Source organism: Pan troglodytes, chromosome 6 (genome assembly GCF_028858775.2).
Source record: "Pan troglodytes isolate AG18354 chromosome 6, NHGRI_mPanTro3-v2.0_pri, whole genome shotgun sequence".
In the NCBI taxonomy this organism is placed as follows: domain Eukaryota; kingdom Metazoa; phylum Chordata; class Mammalia; order Primates; family Hominidae; genus Pan; species Pan troglodytes.
In genome coordinates this window covers 47,357,083-47,381,999 of record NC_072404.2, presented here as the reverse complement: position 1 = coordinate 47,381,999, position 24,917 = coordinate 47,357,083, and the positions used below count along the sequence as shown (strand labels likewise).

The 24,917-nt window shown below is 42.2% G+C and overlaps 1 protein-coding gene across 3 annotated transcripts in view; it reads right to left on the bottom strand.

Annotated features, from left to right (window-relative positions):
* Positions 1-24,917, bottom strand: part of GLI3 (GLI family zinc finger 3) — a 275,558-nt gene that overhangs the window by 45,055 nt on the left and 205,586 nt on the right. For all 3 annotated transcript variants that reach the window (XM_009452941.5, NM_001034190.1, XM_063813784.1), the window contains 3 exon segments: positions 19,828-20,041; positions 18,893-19,006; positions 17,091-17,231 (listed from right to left, as the gene is read on the bottom strand). In XM_009452941.5, the coding sequence (XP_009451216.1) occupies positions 17,091-17,231; positions 18,893-19,006; positions 19,828-20,041 (469 nt within the window).

Below are 24,917 nucleotides of genomic sequence, written 5' to 3'. Positions count from 1 at the left end.
AATATGGATCCCCCTGTACTTAAAAAAGTATAAGGGATACCCGAGCTCGAAGGGCAACATTGCCCAGAACAAGGCTGTCTGTTGTCTGCCAGACTTCAGGCTCCAATGGGGCACAGGCTGCCTGGCGCTTCCCTCAATGCAGAGTTAGTGGGGGCAGTGGTTCTCAGATCTCTGTATGCACAGGAATTATTCCTCAGCTCTGGGGTGAGGCTCAGGAACAGGCATCTCCAAGAGTGGGAGGAGAAGAGGGTGGGCTGGGAGACAACTGTCCCTGGGCCACCACGTGCTGGCAGAGAACTCTGAGGAGTCCAAGAATTCTCTATGAAACCTGCCTTCCCTAGTCACAATACAGGTGTATTAGACAAAGTATGAAACATTTCATTCATTTATCAGTTTGTGAGCTTGGCTTACAGCTTCTAAATATTGAGATATACAGTGTGTGAACCTGCATGTGTATGAGGCTACAGATATTCTATCAGGGGACAGGCCCAAAAGGCTCTGACAAGGACTACAACTCCTAATTTTGGGGGCTAGGGTCAGTCAGGTTTATTCCCAAGTCAGGAATGTGCTATTCCAGGGAAACATGGATAACTTCAAGTCACCCAGCCAGGTAGAGCCCAAGTTTCTCAGGGGAGACATTTCTGACACTTACAGGATCCCTAACAGGAATTGCCAGGGAGGCCCTGGTAAGTGCATTTCACAGAGCACTTTCTTAGGACTTAAAGACCAGTTCATTTCTATTTGGTTCTTTTTATTCATTTCTTAGTTTCTAAATTTCTTAATACATTTCAGGAGTTCCTGACAATTAAAGCATTAGGAAGTGGAAGTGATAACAGGGTTGGGTCATTTCTCAGGCAACAGAAATGTGGCTGGGTTCCACAGGCAGCAGGTGAGGCTCTCCCAGGTGTTTTTAGCTCAGCCTCAGCTTAGAGTCAACAATCTCTCAAAAGGAAACATTCATTCTTAACTCGAAATTCATGAAGGAGAGAAGGAAAATGAAGGGCCAGTTGACCAACACCACCAAAGATATCTTAGCTCCACCCAGAACACAGGGGAATAGAGTGAAGTGAATTACCAAGATAATGATGCTAAGGAGGAAATTTAAAAAAAAAAAAAAAAGGACGGAAGAAAGAAGAACCCAACAGCAAGATATTGCTACGCAACAGACAGAATGAGAAAGAGCTCAGCCAAGTTAAAAGTTCTTATGTCATCTCTTATGTGCTTGAAATAAAAACAAGATTGAGATGCACTCTGCTAAGGACTGCAGTTTAAAAAAAGTGATTTTAAAAACTCAATGATCACACCAAGTTTTATATCCTTCAGGTTGAGAGTTAGGGCACACATTTCCACGTGCAAACCCAAGAGAAAAAGAAGTACTTATTGAGGAAAAAAACGCCTTTCCTGGTATTCTCAAAGTACTTGATTATTTACCTCTCAATAAGCTCGGCACTAATGTTTTTATCTCAAAGGATCTCAGAATAAAATGTATGTGATAAAAAAGCACTCACAGCACAAGACTAATTTCTAAAGAAAATTATATGGGAATTTTCATATGTAATACCCATAGCAGGAATGGTTACATCAAAATAAAGTAAGAAAAACTAAAAAAATCTAAGAAGTTTTCACAATAGAGGTGGCTCTGGTATACAAGGAAAAACTGAGGCCTCACAGTACCCACATTCTTACCCCATGTCAGTTACCTGAGGAACTCAGAGCTTCACCCTTTCGAACAGTATGTCGGCCTTGTTTGTTTTACTAAGTAGTAATATGTTTTATAATTTAAAAAATTAAAATAAAGAAGGGAAAGTCTTGACCTAGATGGAGAGGAAAAACTGCTGGAGTGTTATAAAACTGAGATGATACTGTTCTTTGTTGAGAACAAATGAAAATGAGTCCCTACTTTAAACATAGGCATGTAACTGGCTTGCAAGAAACTTCTGTGGTATAAAGAATTTCACTCAGGTTCGAGTGGGACTAAGTAAATCTAGTCCAGCAACCCACTGGATGCTCTGTATTACCTCTATAATACCCCACACCCATGGTGTACAATTTAAACAACCTCACATTGCAGTACAGGAGTTCCCTTTTCCCTGGGTAAACATTTTGGACGGGTCTCAGAGGACAATTCGGTTTTCCTTATACCAAGCCTAAATCTGTCTCCCTATGGTTTCCATGCATTGGACCTTTGATCCATACATTGAGGACAAGCTGGATGCAGCTCCCATAGGACAGCCAACCACCAGCAAATATTTGAAAGCAGTTATCATGTCCCTTGGCACTTTCTGCCCACCTTCAACTTGCTAAACTTCTCTTCCTTGGTTCTTCTTTAATTTTCAGAGATGGGGTCTCCCTATGTTGCACAGGTTGGAGCATAGTGGCTATTCACAAGTGCTCACTGCAGCCTTGAACTCCTAGGCTCAGGTAATCCTCCAGCCTCAGCCTCCCAAGTAGCTGGGACTATAGGCGCAAACCACACCTTCTTATCTGGTTCTGTCAACCACTCTACACGAGGCAAGTCTGGTTCTTTCTCTACCTGATCCAATGCCTATACATCAGTGTATCTTTAGAAAGTGGAGTGCCAGACTAAGGTGCTCTTTTCCAGAGATACTTTGAGTATAATTCTAATAACATACTTCTATTTCTATAGTTGAGAATCACATTCGCTAGGCTTGGTGGAAACTATCTTTGTCTTGTAATAGTGAACTTATAGTTGATTAAAGACCCTATGTTGTTATCATAATTTTTAATCTCCTTAGAGCTATTTCATGTTTTTTATTTTTCAAGATCTCTGAGGATCCTGATTCAGTCACTAACTGGATATAAATATTCCTCACAAACAACTCTGATGATAATTGCACTCCACAACTTCATCCTGGAAACAGGTACACCAAATTGTTATGCAGACCAGGGCTGGGAGCCCAGCCCAGCGGCACGATTCTAGAAACAGCTCCCTTGACTGATGCCAAGCCATGCCCTTATCATCCACCCAACAACTACATCTCCTAACTGCTGTTTAACACAACCATCTTCCTCTGCCTTGGCCGTAGTTTCTTATTAAAGGTTTTGCTGAAGTCCCGTCAATCATATTTACTGTATTTTCCTGAACAACCAGTCTAATGATATTGTGAAAGAAAATATCAGCCCGGTCTAGTGTGACAGTTTTCTTGGTGAACCCAGAGGTTATCAATGATCACCATTTTATCTTATAACAGGACAACACGTTTATGATAATAAAAATAGAGTTTTCTCTAGAATTGACTTGACCCTACCCTTGGAACTTTCTGAATTCATTTTCTTGTCCCCTTTGAAAGTACAGAACGATAGTCACCACTTTCTATCTCCCCCAGCAAATTGTTCTTTTTTTTTTTTTTTTTTGTAATTGATCAAAAATTTCTGATATTGGTTCATCGTGCCATTTGTAAGAAATTGCAGTCCTGACGTTGCCACTCAACTGGCCTCTGACTCCCTTACCAATCAACGATCTTATTCTTGCGTCAGCTGGGCACGCATGCTTCCTTTTCCTGCTGTCTCTGTTCCCAATGGGAAGCCCCAGGAGAACGGGTCTCATCGGCGTCATCGCTGTCCTCTCAGTTCTTGTTCCAAACAAATAACAAAATGAACAAATGAACATTCACTTGGACCAACACAGAAGATGAGCAAACGAGGAAGTGAGCTGCTTGCTTTCACTGCCATTCGTTGATTGTAAACCATTCATTCCAAGGGGTGTGCCTCCCCCTTCCTGGATCCCACAGCATCCTCTCTGTGGCCATCAGGACCCACAGTAGCCCCAGTGGACTGGATATGTTCAGGTAAGTCTATGTCACTAGTTATTTCTTATTTCCACATATTTACTTTCTTTCAATCTTTTGTATGTATCTAACTTTATCAAAGAATTCCATTGAGATCTATATTCTTCAAACTTGGTCTTTTCTTTCTTAGGTAATCCATGAATGCTTACAGTGGCTTTCTGGAATGATCCTCAACTGACTTGCAGCACTTTCTCCAAAGTCTCTTGCTATTCAACAAGGCCCCCAGGGAAGCCAGGATTGACACTCGGAGCTGGTCCTGAGCACCTGCTCCTGTGCCTGCACGAGGCTCCAGAGGCTGCCCTGAGAGCTGTTTCCCTCTGGAGAAGCCTCATCTCTGCCTCTCTCCATGTGAGGCTGAGGCTTAAAGTGGGACTGGTAAATAACACAGGGCTGGGTAGGGGAGTGCACTGGGAGCTTGGAGGTTCAAGTTAAGAAGTTATGCTTCTTCCAAGTGTTGCTTCCAGCTTTAAGTTTAGGATAATCAATAGCACACCTGACCACATCAATAAACAGATGCCTCTTCTGGATGAGTTCATGGGTTTCAGCCTGAGTGGAAATATTCAGTTATAGATGAGCATGTGATTTTCACCTGTGTTTTGATCAAAGAGTCTGAAGTTTCTGACGAAGTGTTATATTCACTTTCAATGGTATCTAACTGGCCATAAATATGTGGGAAAATATCAAACTTGAGGCAACTTGAGTGAAGTGGACAGGGGAAGGGGACTGTCTTTGTTGGGGTGAAGTGTGAGATAATAAAATGCATACATTTAATAGTTAAGAACATCTAAAGGCCAAACCTTCCTTATATGCACCAAGCAGCCATTAAAACAATATGATTTGTGTATGAGGAAACTGATTAATCAGTAGCAAACCACTCACTAATGAGTTTAGTGGCCTTCAATATGTTTTTTAGCCTTGCTAGACCTCCTTGTAGTTGGTTAGGTCATTTTTAAGATTCCACAATTAGGAGGGACCACAGCAATAATGTCCAGGAAGGAGGACACACAAACCAGCTACTAAAAGAAGATTATATTCACTCCTACAGAACAGAACAGAACCTACACCCCATTCCTCTGAATCACCACTTAGAAATAAAATGTGGTCAATCTACCAGTCTATTTTATTTGTCTGAGTCCACCTAGCCTAATGCTTTGACTATTCAGTCCCACTTTGTTTAGGGGAAATGTGGCCACTGTAGATGTGGCCACCCCTGCAGATGTATGGAGCTATTTGCTGGGTAATGCCTGTGTACCCACAGATAGCAGTGTCATAGAGCACTCCACAGCCAGACTGAGTCCCCAGCCCAGGGGAGCTTAGGCAGCACTCAGGCAAGAAGGGGTGGTACTGAGGGAAGCAGAATGAAGTTAAAGGTGAGACCACCTGAAAAAGGCAGAGCCTACAGCTTAAACCCTGCCATAGCTTTAGCAGTTTCTGAAATAAAGCAAAGAGAATCACCATATGGCCCAGCAATCCCACTTCTAGGGATATACCCAAAAGAACTGAAAACAGGTGTTCAAGCATGAACTTGTAAATGAATGTTCACAGTAACACAATAGCCAGAAAGTAGAAACTCAAATATCCATCAACGGATGCACGGATAAACAAAGTGTGGTATAGCCAGCCATCCAAGAGAATATTATTCAGCCATAAAAAAGAACAAAGCACTGATACCTGCCACAGCATCAATGAACTTTGAAAACATGGTAAGTGCAAAAAAGGCAGAAATCATACAAAAGGTCACATTTTGTATGATTTCATTTATAAGAAATATCCAGAATAAACAAATCCATAGAGACAGAAGGCAGGTTGCTGGTTTTCAGGGGCTGGCAGGGAGGGAGAATGGGAGGTAACCACTTCATGCATACAGAGCTGCCTTGTGGGGTGATCAAAATGTCCTGGAAGTGGACAGTGTTGGCGGTTACACAACACTGTGACTGTGCTCAATGCCACACAGAACTGCAAACTTCAAAATGGACAAAATGGTAACTGCTATGTGATATGTATTTTACTGCAACATGTTTATGCTAGCCCAGTGAGTACACTGGCCAGATCCCTGGCCGGGGCCATCATCTCTCCTCTCTTCCTCCCGACTTCCTGCTGGTCCTCACCGCTCGTGCCTCTGAGCAGAAAGGATAAACCTAATGAGCCCAAGTGTCAGCGCAATATAAATTACGGCCAGGGGAAAAAAGAAACGACTTGATGCATGGCCGAGGATCTAGGAGAGGAATGTCCACCATTGTTTGTGATTATGGATCACGTCACAATCTAATAGCAATTTTTATTTAATCAATAATTTCCATGCTGAACAGACAGCCCTGTTACAGAGAATCGACAAGCAGGTACTGATAGCGACAAGCCTCGTTATTAATCTTTCCTCTGCCGGCTTATCAGCCAAACTACTGTAAAAGGCACCACCAAGATGGATTTTAGAATCCACCTTGCTCCTCTCCCCCCTCCCTTTTCTTCTTCTCTCTCCTGTAACATTTCATGTAATGTAGACACTACATTTACTTGAGTAACCTGGGGCTTGTGTAGCATAAAAAGGCAGTTCACATTAAGCAATTTCACAAATCAGTAGGACCTAGACCATTGCTCAGGGTTAGCCATTATAGGCTAATAAATCATACTTTCTCTTTGAGTTGTCAATCGCCAAAAAGCTTTGTACAAGTGCTGGCATCTGTAATTCCGTAAAGGCTTTTCATCTTAAAATAAGATGCTCTGGACTGATAACAAGAATAATCCCCTCTTGATCAAGAAAAAAAAAAATCTGCATTTTATCAATTAAAGCTACAGCCAGAAGCCAAATGGCTCAGTACTGAGATTCCAGTGAAGTTTATCTCTGCTAAACACGAGGAGGAATACAGTGAGGGCTGTGTTTCACTTGCAGCTTGACTGCTTTATCTTGTGGTAGAAACTGCACCAGAGGAACCTGTGCGAACTCTCCCTGCCCCCAGGAAAGGCCAGCAGGAAGACCTCCTCTTCACAAACTGGGCTCTCCCGCCTGTCCTAGAGAGCTCCTTGGGACAGGTCACATGTGCTGAAGCACAAGGGAGAGCCTAAAGAAACACCATGTCCCTTTAGGCAGGTAGAGCAGCCGAGATAAGATTGGGCCGGTTATGCTAGAGACATGGTTGACCGGAGAGAGTCCTGTGAATCTAACAGAAGACAGCTGGTGCAGTTTTGTTTTCCTGATTAGAAAGACATTTTCATTCCTGCCAAACAGATCAGGAACTACATCCCATTCATCTGAATCACCACTTAGAAATAAAATGTGGTTGACCTACCTGTCTATTTTATTTGTCTAAGCCCACCAGACCTAATGCTTTGAATATTCATTCTCTGTATTTGTCCAAAACAATCCTGCCCTGATTGGAAGAAAAGTGGCCACTGTAGATGTATGGAACTATTTGCCAGGTGATGCCTGTGTGCCACAGGATTATATATTCATAACTAGAAAATAAGACACACCTTATTTTTTTTTTTGAGACAGTCTCACTCTGTTGCCCAGGCTGGAGTACAGTGGTGCAATCATAGTTCATTGCAGCCACCTCAGCCTCTCAAGTAGCTGGGACTACAGGTGTGCCTCACCATGTTCAGCTAAATTATTATTATTATTGTTATTTTGTAGAGATAGGGTCTTGCTATGTTGCCCAGGATGGTCTTGAACTCCTGAGTTCAAGCAATCCTCCCACCACGGCCTCCCAAAGTGCTGGGATTATACGCATGTGCCACTCACTTGGCCTGGCACATCTTATTTTGCACAAAGCAAAATAATGACAAAGGAAAAATGATAACAATCACAATAAAAGCTAACTGGCTCTAAAAACTTGACTAGCACTGTAGTAGGTATCTCCCATAAACTATCAGAGATAATTATCCCAACGACCCTGATAATCCTGTTTTAAAGAAAGATAGCAGAATCTTAGTACCCTTTGGTAAAGAGCCTGATGCCACACAGGCAAGACACAGGGGTTCCATGGGTAACGTCTCCTCCCAGCGCTCAGCCAGCAGCCCTGAAGCTTCTGACTTCTCTCTGGATATCATGCAGAACATCCACATCAGCTGCTCAAACTGTACTCGTAAAACATCTCCAAACTATCCTCCCAAATTTTAAAAAATAATTTCAAATAACTTCCACTGCAGAGTCTCACTTCTGGCCCTACCCCAGTCTACCCTTGCCCTCTTTAATACACTGTACTTGCAACTTCCCAGGTTTTGCAAGGCTCAGCCCCATCTTTCTAAAGCTGATGCTGGCTCAAGCCATTCCTCTCATCAAAAGCATTTAATTATCCTTACTCCATCTGGAATAAAAGTCAGACTCCTAGTCTAGCAATCACATCTCCCATGACATGGTGCTACTCGGCTCTTTAATCTTACTACCCACTACCCTTCTGCCTTCCGGACATACTTTGGTTCTGCTCTAACTGCATTACTTATCATACCACTCTTCAACCAAAAAGCATAAAACAAATCATTTGTAATTATATTTCTAATTCAAAGAGATGCCAAAAACCTCAGCCTTTTATTATATTAGCTATAATCACAGATAAAATTTTCCCATACTTTCCGTACCCTTTAACTTCTTCCTGCTGTCTTCTCCACATAGAATCCCCAATGCCTTTCTGCAATGGTCTTTCTGTGTTTACATCCACCAGTTTATTCCATACCATGCTCATATCCAATCTCCATGAGATGTATCTTTCATTCCTTCTTCTGTGCCTTCACCTTACTCATTTTCCCACTGTCCTGCTTGTACATCGATAGTACTCATAACAGCCTGCCCTGTACGCTCCCCTTACTCAAAGGGATAGCCCCCAACCCCAGCACCCTAGATCGGACATGCATGAAGCGTTTTCTTCTAGCTGCTATGCCTGCAATTTCTGTAGTGGCCACCAGGTGGTGACGATGGATCAACAGCAGATGAGTAAACAGGTAAGATTAACGGCAGCCTGCATAGGCGAGCCTGTGCAACTGAAATCAATGGTATACTTATGACTATTTTTAAATGTTCATAAAAGTGCACTTAATCTCTCCATTCTTCAGTTGAGTGAGTTTATTAGTACTACTTGCTATGGATTTTTCCTTATGTTTGAATAAAGCTTTTGAGTTTACAAAGTACTTCCATTATAGGATCTCATTCTATCCTCATAAACAAAAAACAAATTAAAAAACCCAGTGAAGAACCTAGAATGGATATTATTATCTCCACTTTACAGATGAGACACGGAGGATTTACTGCAGGGTGACTTACTTAAATTCAGAAACAGTTTCTGGCAGATGTAGGAATGAAAGACAGATCTCCAACACATTATCTGGTGTTCTTCCCATCCCCCATTCACTGATTAATGCTGGTTTTACTGGTAACTGGGTGGGGTCGGGTGGAGTTGGTTTAAGTTTAAGGCCTTGGCTTACACATTGTCTCCTGAGGATATCCCATTTACAGTTCTCTTCTCTTGCAACATTAATTGTTCTAGAAAAAATAAAAATGCCTCCATGGTAGTATTTGGCTAATCCCAGAGAAGCCTAAATATCCCCAAATCTTAAAAAAAGAGTCCTCGCATTAGAAAACTGCTTTCTGTTCCCGGAGCTCTGTTTTATGTCAAAGCAAGAGCCTGATCTCCAACTCTGCTTGCTATGATCTCAGAAGTTGGAGTCTGTGTGACTTCCCTAGGCCTGAAAAAAAAAAAAAGTGATGGAGTTTCTCCACCAAGAAAACGGGCTTGGCTGGTTATGGGCCTTACTGAGAACTACTGTGTGCCTAACCTTAGCAAATGTGGTTTTTAAATTAAGCTCTGCCAGTTTACACACGCACACACACACACCCACCCCCCCACACATAGGTATATTTAAGTAGCTTCTTACTAGAGACATTTTAATGAGATCATTTCTTATTTCTAATCTGAACATTCTAAAGTACATTTAAACAGGAGAAACTTTTTCTTTAATCACAATTTTTTTTTGTTTTTCTTACGTGTGTTTTTCTTTCTCCACACTATGCGGCAAGAGGAAATATTTAGGGCAGAACTGGGGGCAATACTGTCTCCCAGGGACATCTGACAATGTCTGGAAACAGTTTTGGTTGTCATGACGAGGGAGGGAATGCGCAGGACAGCCTCCCACTATAAAGAACTGGCATCTCATGGGGAGAGGCCTGGGATGCTGCTCAACACCCTACAATGCCCAGGACAACCCCCAACGCCAGAGAATGATCTGCCCCTATGTGCTACAGTGGAGAAACCTTGGTTTGGTGTAACCACTGAAGAAAATTTCCAGAAGGATGTCAGGACACATGAACAGGAGAGATGGAATCTCCACACTGCAGAAAAGCACAAGGAAGAACCTGCAATGGAAGAAATGAACCCAGAGCGCCCCTCCAGTTCTTCTCTTGCAGTGTTTCATGAACTGGGGGCCTATCGACATCTTTCTGCAATTACTAATTTCATGCTGACATACCAACCCCAACACTGCCTGAATATTAACCTAACCCCTGCTTTTATACGTGACATGCATGGACACAGCAGCCTCTAAATATCTTGACATTTTTCTCTCTTATAAGCAGAATCACTAACATTTTATTGAGTATAACTTTTTTAGCTAATTCCCTCACCGTTTTATGTGGTAAAAGTCACTATTTTCCTTGGGAGCAGAGCAGGCCGTGAACCCAGGTCCGTCTGCTTTGAAACACATTCACATTGTACTGCCACTGGGTAATGATGGGAAACAAAATTATTCCTTCAAATCAGGTGCTAATTCTTCTCAAATCATCATCATCATCACCATCATCATTTCATCAGGCCTCAAAAGTTTACCTGCATGATTTACTTTGACCCTAACCATATTTTCCACCTGTTTCCTAGGAGTCTTTTCCAGTATTCCTCTGTACTCCTCCCTCTCTCAGCCCATAGAGTCGCAATACACAATTATGGCTTCTTTATGTTTCACCTCTTGTGGTTCACTATGCTTTTATGTTTCCTTATCTCCTCCTCCCAGTCAGACTGTCCAGTCTTTGAGGGTGTAAATCACGTGCCCACCACAAAGCTGGGGCTGTGGGTACCACATGGGCTGTCCCCAGCCCATGTAGCACCTGCCAGGGCTCTGCACATCTCATCAAGAGCTGTTGAGCAAATGGCTGATCCACTAATGTTGGCTTGTACTTTTCCTAATAAACAGGAGAATACATTATGCCAGCAACATCTGCTATAGGCAAGCATATTCAAATGAGGTATGCAGCCCAGCCCAAAGTGACCACCATTCCCACTTGTCTGGAGTGGATCCATACAGAATATTCCAGGGCACTAACTATTGGCAGAATCTAGAATCTCACCTAAAGTATCATTGAGAACCAGCTAAAAAGCTTTCAATAGGAAGATGTTCCCCAGATGTCAGAAACAGTTACTCGGAGGAAGATTTTGATGAAATATTTCAGAGAGTATACAACGGATGAATGAATTAAGAAAGTAACTAATACATGGCCGCCTCTTAAACTCCACCTGGGGGCAGTCACCCATAACTGTTCACAGCCCCCCGCCACTCCCAGCCCACCCCAAACTCCCTCCCAGGCTGAAAGGGGAGGGGGACTCTGCACAGCACTCCCGGTGGCTGCCAGCCAGCTAGCTGGCACTTGAGGGAGAATCTGTTTACCATCCCTGTCCTAAGGACTATCCAATTCAAACTTTTTGCTTTCTTTGACTAAAACCAAGGTTGAACGAGGCAAGATGTCTTGGCCAGGTCTTATTCAGCAGACACACAATGCGGAAGAAAAAGGAAGTCTCTTGGCTTCAGTCTAGCGTACATCCCAGTTTAGCAACAATTAATATAAAATAAGCCACAGAAACCAACAGTGCCACCGCATTCTCCTCCCCCACTCAACCCAGCGAAACACACACATAAAACAATGAGAGACGGAGTGACCTCTTCGAGACCCTCTGTCTGTTTCTCATTAGACCTACTGCATGTGATCTCTGCTTGGCCTTGGACGTTGGGGACAGCGTTTATTTTCACGGCTGTTTCACAGTATGATAAGTGAGAAAATAACGTTCTAAGGGGTCAAATGGTTCTAAGGAGGTCATCCCAAGAGTCAGGGCAGAGATGGGGCTGCCACTCAGAATCCTAGCTGGGCCTGGGGGGCTCTGGCTGGTGGACCACACAGCCCTCACACACCCTCGCAATCAATCTGATCTCCTGAGTGTCTCTTTATGGGAACAATTTCTGCAGGTGCAATTTAGTCAGCAACTTTAAAGAGAACGTGACCCTTAAGGCAAAATTGTCAAAAGATGGCTTTGAAGTTTGTAGTTCTTAGTCTATATTTTATATGCCGTGTTTCCAAATAATTAGAGTAACCGAATTAACTAGCAACTCCATGTAGGGAAAATAAGATCAAAATCTCCACTCATTCGTTTTATGTTTTATGTGCACACAAAACTAATTTCTGCCTCATATCTGAGACCCCTATCACATCTTAAACTCAATTTTCTCTTAGGTAAGGATAGACAATGCAACTTTAGCAAAGGGATCGAAATTATATGGGAAACATTTAAAATGCAAATTTAGGATCACGGTATTAATGTGAAAAGAATGTCTTCACATCCTAACTCTTCCTTGCGTCTCTACAGACACATCAATTCTTCACAAATTAGATGTGCTTTCTTTATATCTAAATCTCTATATTTAAAAGAAAGCCCCTCATTTTCATGCTGCTGATGTATAGAATTTGTTTCCAAATGGCAGCAAAGGTGATTATGACTGTATTCTTCTGATAAAGGAAACTTCAGCATGCTTTTAGAGATCAAAATTCGCAGCATATGAAAGCATTTTAAAATCCAAGTAGGTGGTTAATCACTCTACAAAAAGATGAATTTTTGACACTATGCTTCAAGGAGACAAATGGAGGATTACAGAGACTTGAACGCCACCCAGTTGAAGCTGGGTGCTAACAGAAATACATCTCACTTTCTCTGCGGTTCTGCCCCACAGGTAGAAGACAACATCCCCCAGTGCGATTGCCAAGGGCCCTGCAGGGTTATGCTGCTGGGGATTGGGCTGGGGAATAAAACTTTTAAAATCATTTGACTTTTTAAAGACCCTTGGGGATAATATTACATGTGTTATTTCTTACACAGAAATAGGGGGTTGGATTGTTGAAATTGAGGGTGAAGAGTTGCAGAGTTACAGCAAACAGGTGGACATGAAGTATGGTGATGATACTATTATTCTTTCGATCTCAGCACTGATGTTTTCAAGCATAACCAGCCACTCAGCAGTAATGACTCCACACTGAGATGGAAGTTCTTTATGTTTATTCCTATTCCTCCTCTTAGAAAGCCTCTCAAAACATAGTTGGTATATACAATGTCATGCACAACCAAAGTGTGCAGGTTTCAGAGAACCTGAGACTAACGTGTGCTGCAGGCTGTGCATATTTCAGACATCTCAAACATCAAAGACCCAAAGATGGAACTTACTTCTCGGACAAAATTAAAACAAGAGGGAAATGGATCTCCGTGTAGACAGAAAGCATCCTTCCTCCTTGGAAGAAGTTGGGCTGAGCTGTTTTACATAATAAACATAAGCTAAACCAAATAACATCAGCACAAACCAAATAGCATAAACAGAAAGCAAAACCAAACGACACTTTGAGAGTGGATACACTACAACTCTCAGAAACACATTTGAAGTTATGATTCACGTCTCTTATAATATAATGCTCAACAAAAAAAAAGGTCTGGTTAATTTAAAATTGAAGAAAAATATGGACTTTCAACTCATTTTGAGATGTTAGAATGTGTGCCTTTCAAATGGCAAGAGAAAATACTTGCATCTTGGCAAATCAATAATAAATTCAGTCTTCAAGGTACTTGGAATTAATTTTCTTTCTATATACTCCTCTTGCTTTTTTGTTTCCTTCAGTTTTAACTGACACCAAGAAAGGGATGAAGTACAAGAACAAAGCTAACAAAAATACACACCTATCTTCTTAGCTTCTGGTCACAGAAGTAAATTTATGACAAATTTAATACTAGCTTGAGAGTAACTAAGCCCAGTTGTAATTATATTGCTGGAAAGAGAAATTAATTAAACATCCCTGTGATAAAGACCCAGCAGCAAACCTAGAATAAACACATAATTGGTGAAGAAGAGGGGCTTGAAATAAAGGAGAAGAGAAAGGAAAGGCGAATGTTTAGCCCATCTGTTCAGATAGTAATGAACGAGGTAATCTTTTTAAGAGTACATGGAGTGCATTACAGTGGAAATGAGACTACCTGGCGGGCAAAGTCAGCCAAGTTTCTAATTCTCTTCTTCAACTTTGCGATTTGCTAATGTGAAACACATGTCTCAAGTTCAAATAACTCCGGAATTCCAACCGTGCAGCTCAACGACTGAACCAGAACAAGGGGAGAACTTGTCAGGATTTAAGAGCTTTCAGCAAAGCCCTTCAATTGCAGCCAGCACCCTATTCCCCGGAAGGATATCAATTATAGATAGTGACTTGCTTTAGCAGGCAGTCGGGACTGTCAGACACTAGATAGACAACCATGAAGAATCATGAATCTTTCTATTAACTGTAAGAGGGGGAAAAAGAATGGGTCATGGCTATAAATAAGGCAGAGCATCAGAATGGTTTAACACCTTGCCTCTTGGTTGTATGTGGCATGAAAATTCAACTAATTCACAAAATGTCCTCTCTCCAAGGAAAGTCACAGGAATGGAAACTGTTAATGCTTCCCTCTGTAAAAAAGTAGTTTTTGCAACTGGTATTTATTCTACCACCAAAGTAATTAGGTGAACTTGAAGTAGCTATTCCTTCAATCAACATAATACAAAGCACCTACCTATTCTATAACAGGCCACCATTACTGCTGCCAGATATACTCATGGGTAAGAAAGTACACGCATGTCATGCAATGTAGAATCAATTTAAACATGCAAACTTGGGGTTCCTGCACCTCAGACAGTAAGTAAAAAGGTGGAAAATAAGTGACATAAACTAGTATTCTTATTTATGTTGTTGTAAATTATAATTCTTAATTCATTTAATTAAGTTTATTTACTCATATAATTTATCTCAGACTAAAATTAATATCATAAAGGTAATATATTAGATTTTCTTCTAATCCTGACATGAATTTCTTCTGGTTAATCTGAAATTAAAATAGTCCACTGTATATGTGCGCATTCATATTTTTTAAAGACCGTTTCGATAAAACAGACAATATGGTGGTCATTTAGTTGGTAGTTTTAAGCAGCCTTCCTTTAAAACTACTCAGATCTCTCTATAAAAACATCGAGACCATCGGCCACTGAAATTAAAATCAAATACCTGCAATTTCACCATCTTTTAAAAGCTTTCACATTACCGTATTTAGGTTGTGAAAGGGTTAAGCTAGTACCGCACTCCAAAAAATATTACTTCAAACCCTGCCTCTTATGAGGAGCACAATTCATTTTAAATGTAGACTTAGAATAAGCTCTTATTTCATTCCTGATTTGGTAATGACTGAACCAGTATCCAACATTCCTTGCAAACTACAATGACTTATCCTCCAAAACGGCACCATGAGACTGTCACCTTCAGGATATTTTAAAAACCAAGACACCCTGCCAACATCTGTTCTATGATGGCAGCTTTTACACAAACAATTCTCTTCATGTTTGTTGGTCATTCGTTATACCACTAAGGATACACATAGCATATGCTACTCTTTGGGAGTATTTCCCCATAATAAAACAAAAATTCCAAACTTTTCCCCTTTGATATTCCAATGTTTTTGTGATTTCCATTAAAACAGTCAGCAAGAATAAACGGCCATTAAGTCAGGCTTGGCTTAAAAATAACACTTGCATTAAATTAAAGAGAAAGAATTGAATTAAGTTCATGGAAAAATTCTGGAAATATACCTTAATTAAAAACATTTGACTTTTTTTTTCTGTGCTCAGAAATCCATAATTCTTCCCATGCAATTACCAGGAGACATGATTTAAAAAGAAATGGAGGGGAGGGACCCTGGCGATGTCATGTAAAATCCTCAAAACATTCTGTATAGAACAGAGATCAAAATCTGGCAACCTGTGTGCTTAACACTATAATGTAACTGCAATGCGTGGAATACATTACATGGGATGCGCCGAGTTGCAAGAGACACGCATTAAAAGTTCACACTGCCTATGAAACGTGTGGGATGTAAGAGGGACTTCATAATTTTAGTGTTTAATCTAAATGGAGGAGGGTTATCAAGAAACATGAATTGCCTAAAAATACAGTTACTGTAAAAAAAAGAATGTACCACGAAAGAGAAAGTGGAGAGAGAAAGAAAAAGAGAGAGAGCAGGAGGAGGGGAATCGCAACAAATGCTACTTTGTCCAATTTTTCATATTAAAAGTTTAAAAAACTGCCACACTTAATGCCTCAACAAGACCCTGTGCTTCTGCCAGGAGTTGTAGCACCTGCATCTTTTTATTCTTGATCATCTAAATGCCTTCCAAGTCAGCCAATCCTGGTCCCATTTGCCAGGGAAAACTCCACTGGCCTTCAAGAAAGTGCCAAGAACAGCGAAGCACTGGGAAGGGAGTATCACAAATCAGGCATGGGGTGGGGAGAAGGCTTTGTGCACACTGCATTTTTTGAAATGATATGCAGGAGAGTGTGTAAAAATTTCTGAACCTGGTTTGGAAGAGGAGGTGTGCTTCTCAATCTGACCATGCTGCAGTTTCCAAAACATCCATTACTAAATACATTTAAAAACACATACAACTTTTTCCATGAAACTACTAACCCCACAAGGGCTGGCCTCAAACCAAGAAATTATGCTACCTAGCTCATATAGAGTACTAACTGCAGCTTAAAAGAATGGGAGCTTCCTTAGGCTTTGAGAGTTTGGGAGAGGAAAAAAGAAATCCCTCATCTCCACATTTTTTCCATTGTTACCGGGTCTTGGAAGGGGAATCAAACTTGTTTAAAAGGTTAATCATAATTCATGTCCAGCTTACTATTACTCAATAACCATCAAAGTCGCTAGCTCAAAATAGTGTTTTCTGGCTTACAGGATCAGAGTCATTACACTCTCTATTGAAGACTTTATTGAATTTTACACTCAGCTTTAGCTGACTGAACAGGTCAAGCACCGTGGCTCCGAGTTTTCTTTATTCTCAGAAAGTCATAAAGCCCTCTCCAGTTCGCAATGCGGCTCCTAAGAAAACTTGACTCAGCTCAGGGTCAGAGAGGCTGACCTCCCTGGAAAGTGTCACAGAGCTGTAAAGCTCGGTTCCTGAATACCATCCACTTACGTGCACAAGCTGCTCTTGGGTGTCGAACTCCCTCGCGCAGCCTTCCCAGTGGCAGTTTGTCTCATAGATGACTTCAGGCTCCTGTTTGCTTTCATCTTTGTCCCCTTCCTCCTTGACAAGGGTTGTTCCTTCGGGCTGTTCCTGAAAGAAGAGGGTGGGGGGCAGGGAACAGAGAAGGGGGAAGAATCAGACACAATAGGAGGGAAGACAAGAAGAGAAAGTAAAAACCCAATTTAGATTTGGGTCTGGGGTTTTGTGAAGTGAAGAAGTCAAACAATAAAATCATATCTGTGCATATTTTCAGATTTACCAAATACACTCTGAGAGTTTTAAACGTCTGATTCAAGGCAACAGCCTGTCAAAATTATGAATTAAAAGTTGAGGTCAAACTTTGCTGCCCTGATTACAAAGCTGAAAATAAACCCAAATGTCATCTAAAAAAAAAACCCAAAACAAAACGAAAAACAAACAAACAAACAAAAAACAAAACAAAGCTCATAAGAGAATAAATCAAATCAGGTCTTTACCCAAAAGATTGGTACTTCTATTTTGTTTAGTTGTTTTAATTATTTTTGGTCTGTTACTTTGTTTATTCTTATATTTTGTAATCCAGGGAAATGGTTTACTAGTACTTCTAATGCTGTTTTCGCTGCTGTTGGAGACTGTGTGAGACACTCTTGTGGACTTTATAGGGATAATGCCCTCTCGATTCAACCTCTGATCTCTAAGGATATGCTCACTACCCAGGGCCCAGGGGCCACAGCATCAAAGCTCAGGGGCACAGTCCTTCCTAAACCCCTGTGGCAGCTTCACAGCAATGCAAATACAAGTCATTTTGAGAATTCATCTTGTGTAGATTCAGGTCCCAATCCGGGGCTAGATGATAAAAACCATATGCAGGCATTGAAGTGTAACCAGCAAGGTTGTTGCTGTCTGGCAATATGCAAGAGGAAAGATCCATTTCAGAGCCCGTGACACCAATTTACTCCAGCCTCCACGTTCTTGCTGAAAAGGAAATTTGGGCAAGCAGTCTGAGGTTTGGGCTGAAGCAGCCTGATGACAGCAAGGTCCAGATTCTGTGGACATCTGGACTCTTGTCCAATCTCTATGTTGGGGAATTAGCATTCATGGAGCTCCTTCCTGCATCAGGCTGAGAGCCCTATGAGATGATATTATGGGTATAACCTACACATCCTTAAACTGAGGCCCAGAGAATTTAAGTGACTAGAGGTGGAGTCCAGATTGAAATCCTACACTCTTCCTTTCAGAATTTTAGGCTGAGTGCCAGAATCTAACCAGCCTTAGGTTAGTTATGTTTTCATCCCTTCTGGTTCGCCAGGCTCTCCTAGAAAGTGGGAAGTAGCAAAATAAGAAAAAATGATATAGGAGCCATCAGTAGATCTGCCACAGCTCAGGCTTGGGTCCAGGAGCTCAATAATTCAGGCCCAAAATCACAGATGAGGACTGAGGCCTGGTCGCACCTGTGGCCAGCAACAAATTAATGCAACCATTTCCTCTACAAACTACAGTTGCCTATACTCCCAAGCTGCCTAAACTATCAAGAAGGTATGTCCCGCATGGCTTCCTGCACTGCCTGTGTTTGCTTCTGAGCTAGAAAAACGATTTAGTCACTCCATATCTAGCCTTTTGTACAACATGTAGAGTATGGCCAAGGTCAACAATGCAGTGGACAAGGAACTGCCGTGAAAAAGACACCAGGTCTGGGGAGGAAGCGGGAGCTGACCCAAAGACACCAGTCTTGGGAGGAGTGGGCGCTGGCCTGTGTGGCCTGGGTGTCCTACCTGCTGCCCCCGAGCCCCTGGGCTGGGGAGGTCTTCATCGGGTTTGATCTTGGACCTCTTGTTGTGCATCGGGTCACCAGTGCTACTCACTGCAGACTCACTCGTGGGCTTGTTCTGCTGGTCACATTTGCAGAGTCAGAGACAAAAAGATTTTCATCAACAAGGAGCAGTACCATAATTAAAACCTTGCCAACTCGGGACAAGCGGTCTTATTTGGCTATAAAGCAATGACTCTGATAATTCTCCAATCCCAGGGTAAGCAGAGTTCAGATAGTATGTTCAAAGCTAGAAAATACGTTCATGCAGCAGCTCTTCATTTTTAACTCATGAGTATAAACTCTCTATGGCTTTTAAAAGCTAGAAGAATGGAGCTGAGGCCCTAGGCTTTAACAAGCTCCAACAGGGTATTTCAAAAGAATAAAGTTGTGAGGAGGGTAGAAGACCAACACGTTCCCTTTGTGAAGTTCTTTAATTAGAGCAACCAGATTCTTCTCCAAACAATATCAAAGTGGCAACAGTTAACGCAGGGCAAAGCACAGTTTTAGTCTTACTCTAAAGTACCACCTGGTGGTAAGTCGCAACTGTGGTTCTAGCGGAGGGAGTGAACAGTGACCAAATGAGAGCAATGCATCCACATGCTGCACTGACATGGGATGCAGGTTACAGATGGCACCAGGTCACAGTGAAGCCTTATCAAGCAGCCTGCTGCTATGCCCATGGGAAAATGACCCTGGGGGAAAAAACTCTTTGATGAGAAGCATTTACACAACACGTCCACCAAAACTGAAGACTAGACCTCAGCATTAAGAAGACAGGATGCTAGCACAGAGGCTGTGAGAACACAGAGGTGCCGTGTTGATTAACAGCTGACGTGGTGGCCTGCCCCCGCCCTCGGTTGACCAGCACGGCCGGGTGCATCGACCTGTCCCTCTCACCTGTGAGGACTCAGAAGGGCCGGAGCTGACCTGGACGGGGTTCAGAACCGTAGGGATCCCTGGAATAGGCCTCTGTGTTGGAAAAGTTGGGGCAGGGTGGATGAGTGGAGGGCTGTGTCCAAAGGCTGAACCTAAGCTCTGTTGTCGGCTTAGGATCTGCTGATGCATGTGGAGAGAGACGGGCGCGGAAGAGTAGGTGAAGCTCAAGGCAGGGCTGCGCGGGGGAGATAAAAAAAGACGATCATCACTTAAACGCTGAGCTCAGACAAGTACACAAGATCTGCAGCTTTCTATCTATAATTTTACCATCCCAAATCAAATTTGTTTAAATGAGAAGGTAGGATTATTGCCAAGCATCTTGAAAACTTCTAAGAGAAAGATGAACACTGAGATGAGACACGCACGCAGGCATACACGCAGACCTAAAACAAGATTCTGCAAAAACGGAAATAAAAGGCATCAGTTCAATAATAACTATTTATTGCAATAACAAACTTTATATAAAAAGAGAATGGGTGACTACATGCTTTATAGGACTTTTATTGGCTCTTAGTTCCGTATGTTCCTGTGCATGGAGCAATTCCTTTAATCTTAGCTCACACCGCACGCTTTCATATGTCTCCAGATCTTATTACAAGAGGAAAGAAAATCAATTGGTTAAATGTGTTTTGAACACCATGCTTGTCATATCACTCATTTGTTTGTAAAGATGGAAAGCTTGGTTCATCCAGAATGCCACCTAAAGAATTTCCATCAGTGCCGTCTGGTTACAGAAGCTGATGGATTAACCTCTCCCCGCTGAAATCAGTGATCAATGGGCTTCGATGGAGGAATATTCCAGTGGGAGAGCACTGCTCCCTCTTCTAGCTAAACAGCATTTAATGTCTATTAAAGACCATTATGCATGCTAATGACTGTCATCACTTTATTATGCCACACTATTTCCCAGGCTACAGTAAGTCCTGAGGAAGCAGTGATAATACCTAAAGATTTCTCGACCAGCAGGCAATGCCAAATCATTCTTTGTGCCAGTGTGGTTCTGGAATCAAATCCTCTTAAAAGAATGGAGTGTTCTTAAGGAATTTGCCAATGGCTTAAAAATGCATGAAAAACTAATAATTGCATTCATGGAAATTTCTTTTTAAAAAAATAATCAGTGAAAAAAATATTTATATATATACGTATGTATTTCTCCCTGTCCTGCTGTGTAATACCCAGAAAGAATCAGGGTTTCTTGTAATGTCAAAGTTAGAACTCATGCAAATTTCCAATCTGGTGGGTTAATTACTATGGCTATTAAGCGCATTAAAGGAGAATAAAATAATTACAATAGCAAAATTCAAACCATTTCAACAACTTTAAGTAATAATTCCAAAGATATACTCTGTTCATTAATGTGACTCTACATTTTGCCTATTTGACTACAATCCATAACAGGCAGCTTCAATGGGATTACATTACTATTATTCCTGCAGAGAACCTTACATTACAATAGCTTGCCCATTTAAGACTGAATATCATTAAGAATACCCTAGGAGAATTTCACCAGGCTTTGAGAAACTCTCCTTTCATTCTACATTGTATTTCCTTAATAAAGGAAAGCAGAAACGTGGTGAAAACAGTCATTGTTCACAGTAAGTTAGGGAGAAATCAGTAATAATATTCCGTTTCTGCAGCGTTATAGTTACTGCCAGTGTTTCCAAAAGCAAGCATGAATGATTATGGCAAGACTTAGCTAAGGTAGCTGTGCGGATGATTGATAGGGCATTAATCAAAAGATGCATATCTGCCTCAGAATTTGTTCACAAGCTTTCTTCTAATAGCTGATTTCATGTTCACTGAGCTCTATGCCAGTTTGTCCAATTTATTTTTCAGTGTACAAGCCATTCATCAAAAAACACAATGATTTAACAGCCCCCGTTCCTTTGGGTGAATGAGTATTACTAAGTGTAACTACGTTATTCTATTCATTAAATAAACAAAAACAAAAATAACCCACTTCACATATAATTACCATGGCACACAGACTTTGCATGTATCTCCAAACACCTTTCCAGGGTTCTAGGAGCCTAGACTATCTGGCAGAGTTGGAAGAGGGTCCCTGAAGGTCATTTACACTTCTAATTCTGGGAGACACGACATTTGGGGGCTTAAAAAATCAGTACTTAATTAAAAATAGAGACCATTCAAAAAACATGCCCTTGATTTTATACAAAAGCAACTCAAAAGCATTCACAGACGGATAAGGGAAGTGCATTTTAAAAAAGATGTAGGAGGCCGGGCGCGGTGGCTCACGCCTGTAATCCCAGCACTTTGGGAGGTTGAGGCGGGTGGGTCACCTGAGGTCAGGAGTTCGAGACAAGCCTGACCAACATGGCGAAACCTCGTTTCTACTAAAAATACAAAAATTAGCCAGGCGTGATGGCATGCACCTGTAATCCCAGCTGCTCGAGAGTCTGAGGCAGGAGAATCACTTGAACTGGAGAGGCGGAGGTTGCGGTGAGCCAAGATCGTGCCACTGCACTCCAGCCTGGGTGACAGAGCAAGACTCCGTCTCAAAAATAAATAATAATAATAATAATAATAAATAAAAATAAAGAAATAAAAAGATGTAGGAGATATCCTTACAAAAGATAAGACTCAGCATTCCCACCGCAGTTTCCTAGGTCTACGATCCTCCTTGTCCTCGGGGAGCAGGGGTAGGGGTTCTGAAAGCTCTTCACATACTTTGGCCATATCCCCATTCAGGGCCTCCACCTTTTTGCTGGTAAAACCAGGTGACGGGAATAAATGTTCTCTAAAATCCACATCAACAATTAGACTGCAAGGGCTATGAGGGAACACACAGTGGACGGTGATCCTGAGCCTTCAGTGCTTATTCATAAGAAGCCAGCAACAGAAACATTCTCCTCCTCCTCGTGCACAGACCTGGGCCAGGGCAGGGTATGGGACAGCTTGTCTGGACCCAGAAGGGCTGGCCCTCAGCCTTCTGCTGCCGCTCCTGCCAGGGACTGTGTGCAGGAGGGCTGCTCCACTCCAGATGACAAAGCCAATTTAGAATTTGATGACAAAAGTAGAAAGTTCTCAGCTCTGACACAGTATCACTTAACAGATTTGGGAGTCAAGGCTCCTCTGCTCTCAGAACACTGCCATCAGAGTGCTGGGGCAGAGGACGGGCGATGACTGGGCACAGCAAACGGATGTCAAGAGTCGCAGACAAAATGCCCATGAGAAAGGATGCCTCCCACGCATACCCTCAACTCTCTTGGGCAAGATCAAGGTATGAAAAGATTCTCCTGAGGTTTTCCCACTGGGGGGATAAGAAAACCTGAGCCACCACAGCCTCCTCCTTTAAATCAAGGTGGGGAGGGCCGTGGAGGAGGAGAGTCCTGCATCCTTTTGCCTCCTGTCACAGCATGAGCCCCTCTGCATCTTCAGCACTCAGTGTCCCCTGCCTGGAACCCCTGGCTTCCAGAGCTCACAATGGCCACTTCCTTTTTAACATTCACGTTCCAGCTTAAATGTCACCTCCTCAGAGGGGCCTTCTTAGACTCATGCCCTACCAAAACGAGCCCCCTCTGCACCTCCTTGCCCCATCGTTTTCTACTGCGTGACAATTCTATTCTTATGGCAGCACGCAGTACTCTCTAAAACTCTTTCTGTCTCTCTGTCTAGGAGGCAAGGTCCAGCTGGGCCGGGCAGTGTGCCTGGCAGAGCAGACACGCAGTACTGAGTCAATGAGTGACTGAATCCATTCTTCAGTGTCTATTAGTTCCCTGTTGCTGCTGCAACAAACAGCCCAAACTGAGTGGCTTAAAACAACAGACACTGTTTATTACCTTACAGTTCTGGAAGTCAGAAGTCTGCAATAGGCCAGCGGGGCTGCATTATTCCAGACGGTCTAGGCTCCCTGCCTGTTCCATTACCTGGAGGCTGCCTACATTCCTTGGCTCAGGGGTCCACATCACTCAGGCCTCCTCCTCCTCCTCCTCCGACCCTAACTTGCCTCTCCTGCTTCCCTCTCACAAGGGCCCCTGTGATTACATCACTGCCACCCGGATAATCGAGGATCATCTTCTCATCTCAAGATCCTTAGCTTAATCACACCTGCAAAAGTCCTTCTGGCATGGAAGGTAACCTATTCACAGGTCCTGGGGATTAGGATGTGGACATCTTTGGGGCCGTTATCCTGCCTACCACACTCAGAAGAGTCACCTCAAAGAAAACTATGTTTTCCTCTGAAAACTACAATTTGACAACATGTCTGTAAAGCAGTATTACACAAACGAAGCTAGTGTCTACATCCATTTTTTTCTGCAGCACTTTAATGGCACAGGACAGACTTTGCTGATTAAAGATATCAGAATTAAAAACAAAAGGTAAATTCTATTTTTAGGGGCCCTGAATAAGAACCTTCCTAAATAGTTCATGTATTCATTCCACAATTTCCTACAAATAGAAAGTATTACTATTGTTGATTTTTTTTTTTTTTTTTTTTTTTTTTTTGAGATGGAGACTCGTTCTGTCTCCCAGGCTGGAGTGCAGTGGCACGATCTCAGCTCACTGAAACCTCCGCCTCCCAGGTTCAAGCAATTCTCCTGCCTCAGCCTCCTGAGCAGCTGGGATTACAGGCATGCACCACCATGCCCAGCTAATTTTTGTATTTTTAGTAGAGATGGGGTTTCACCATGTTGGCCAGGCTGGTCTTGAACTCCTGACCTCAAGTGATCCGGCCGCCTTGGCCTCCCAAGGTGCTGGGATTACAGGCATGAGCCACCGCACCCAGCCCATAGTTGAAATTGTTAATAATCTCTTATACCTTCTCTAGAGCAGGACATAATCTACAGTCTAAACCTTGGTACCTGTGCTTCCCATCCTCATAGCCTCCATGTTTCTGTTCACCCCACTCTTTCCAACGAGTCACCAGAAATTAATTTTACATTCTGATTCTGAATTCTCTGCATTCAACAATTAATCTGTTATTATTTCTAAAATTACTTTTATAGCTTTTGTTTCTAAATAACTATATGAAAGATGGGGTAATTTAAGACAATAACAACAAACATTTATAAAAATGTGACCTGTAACTG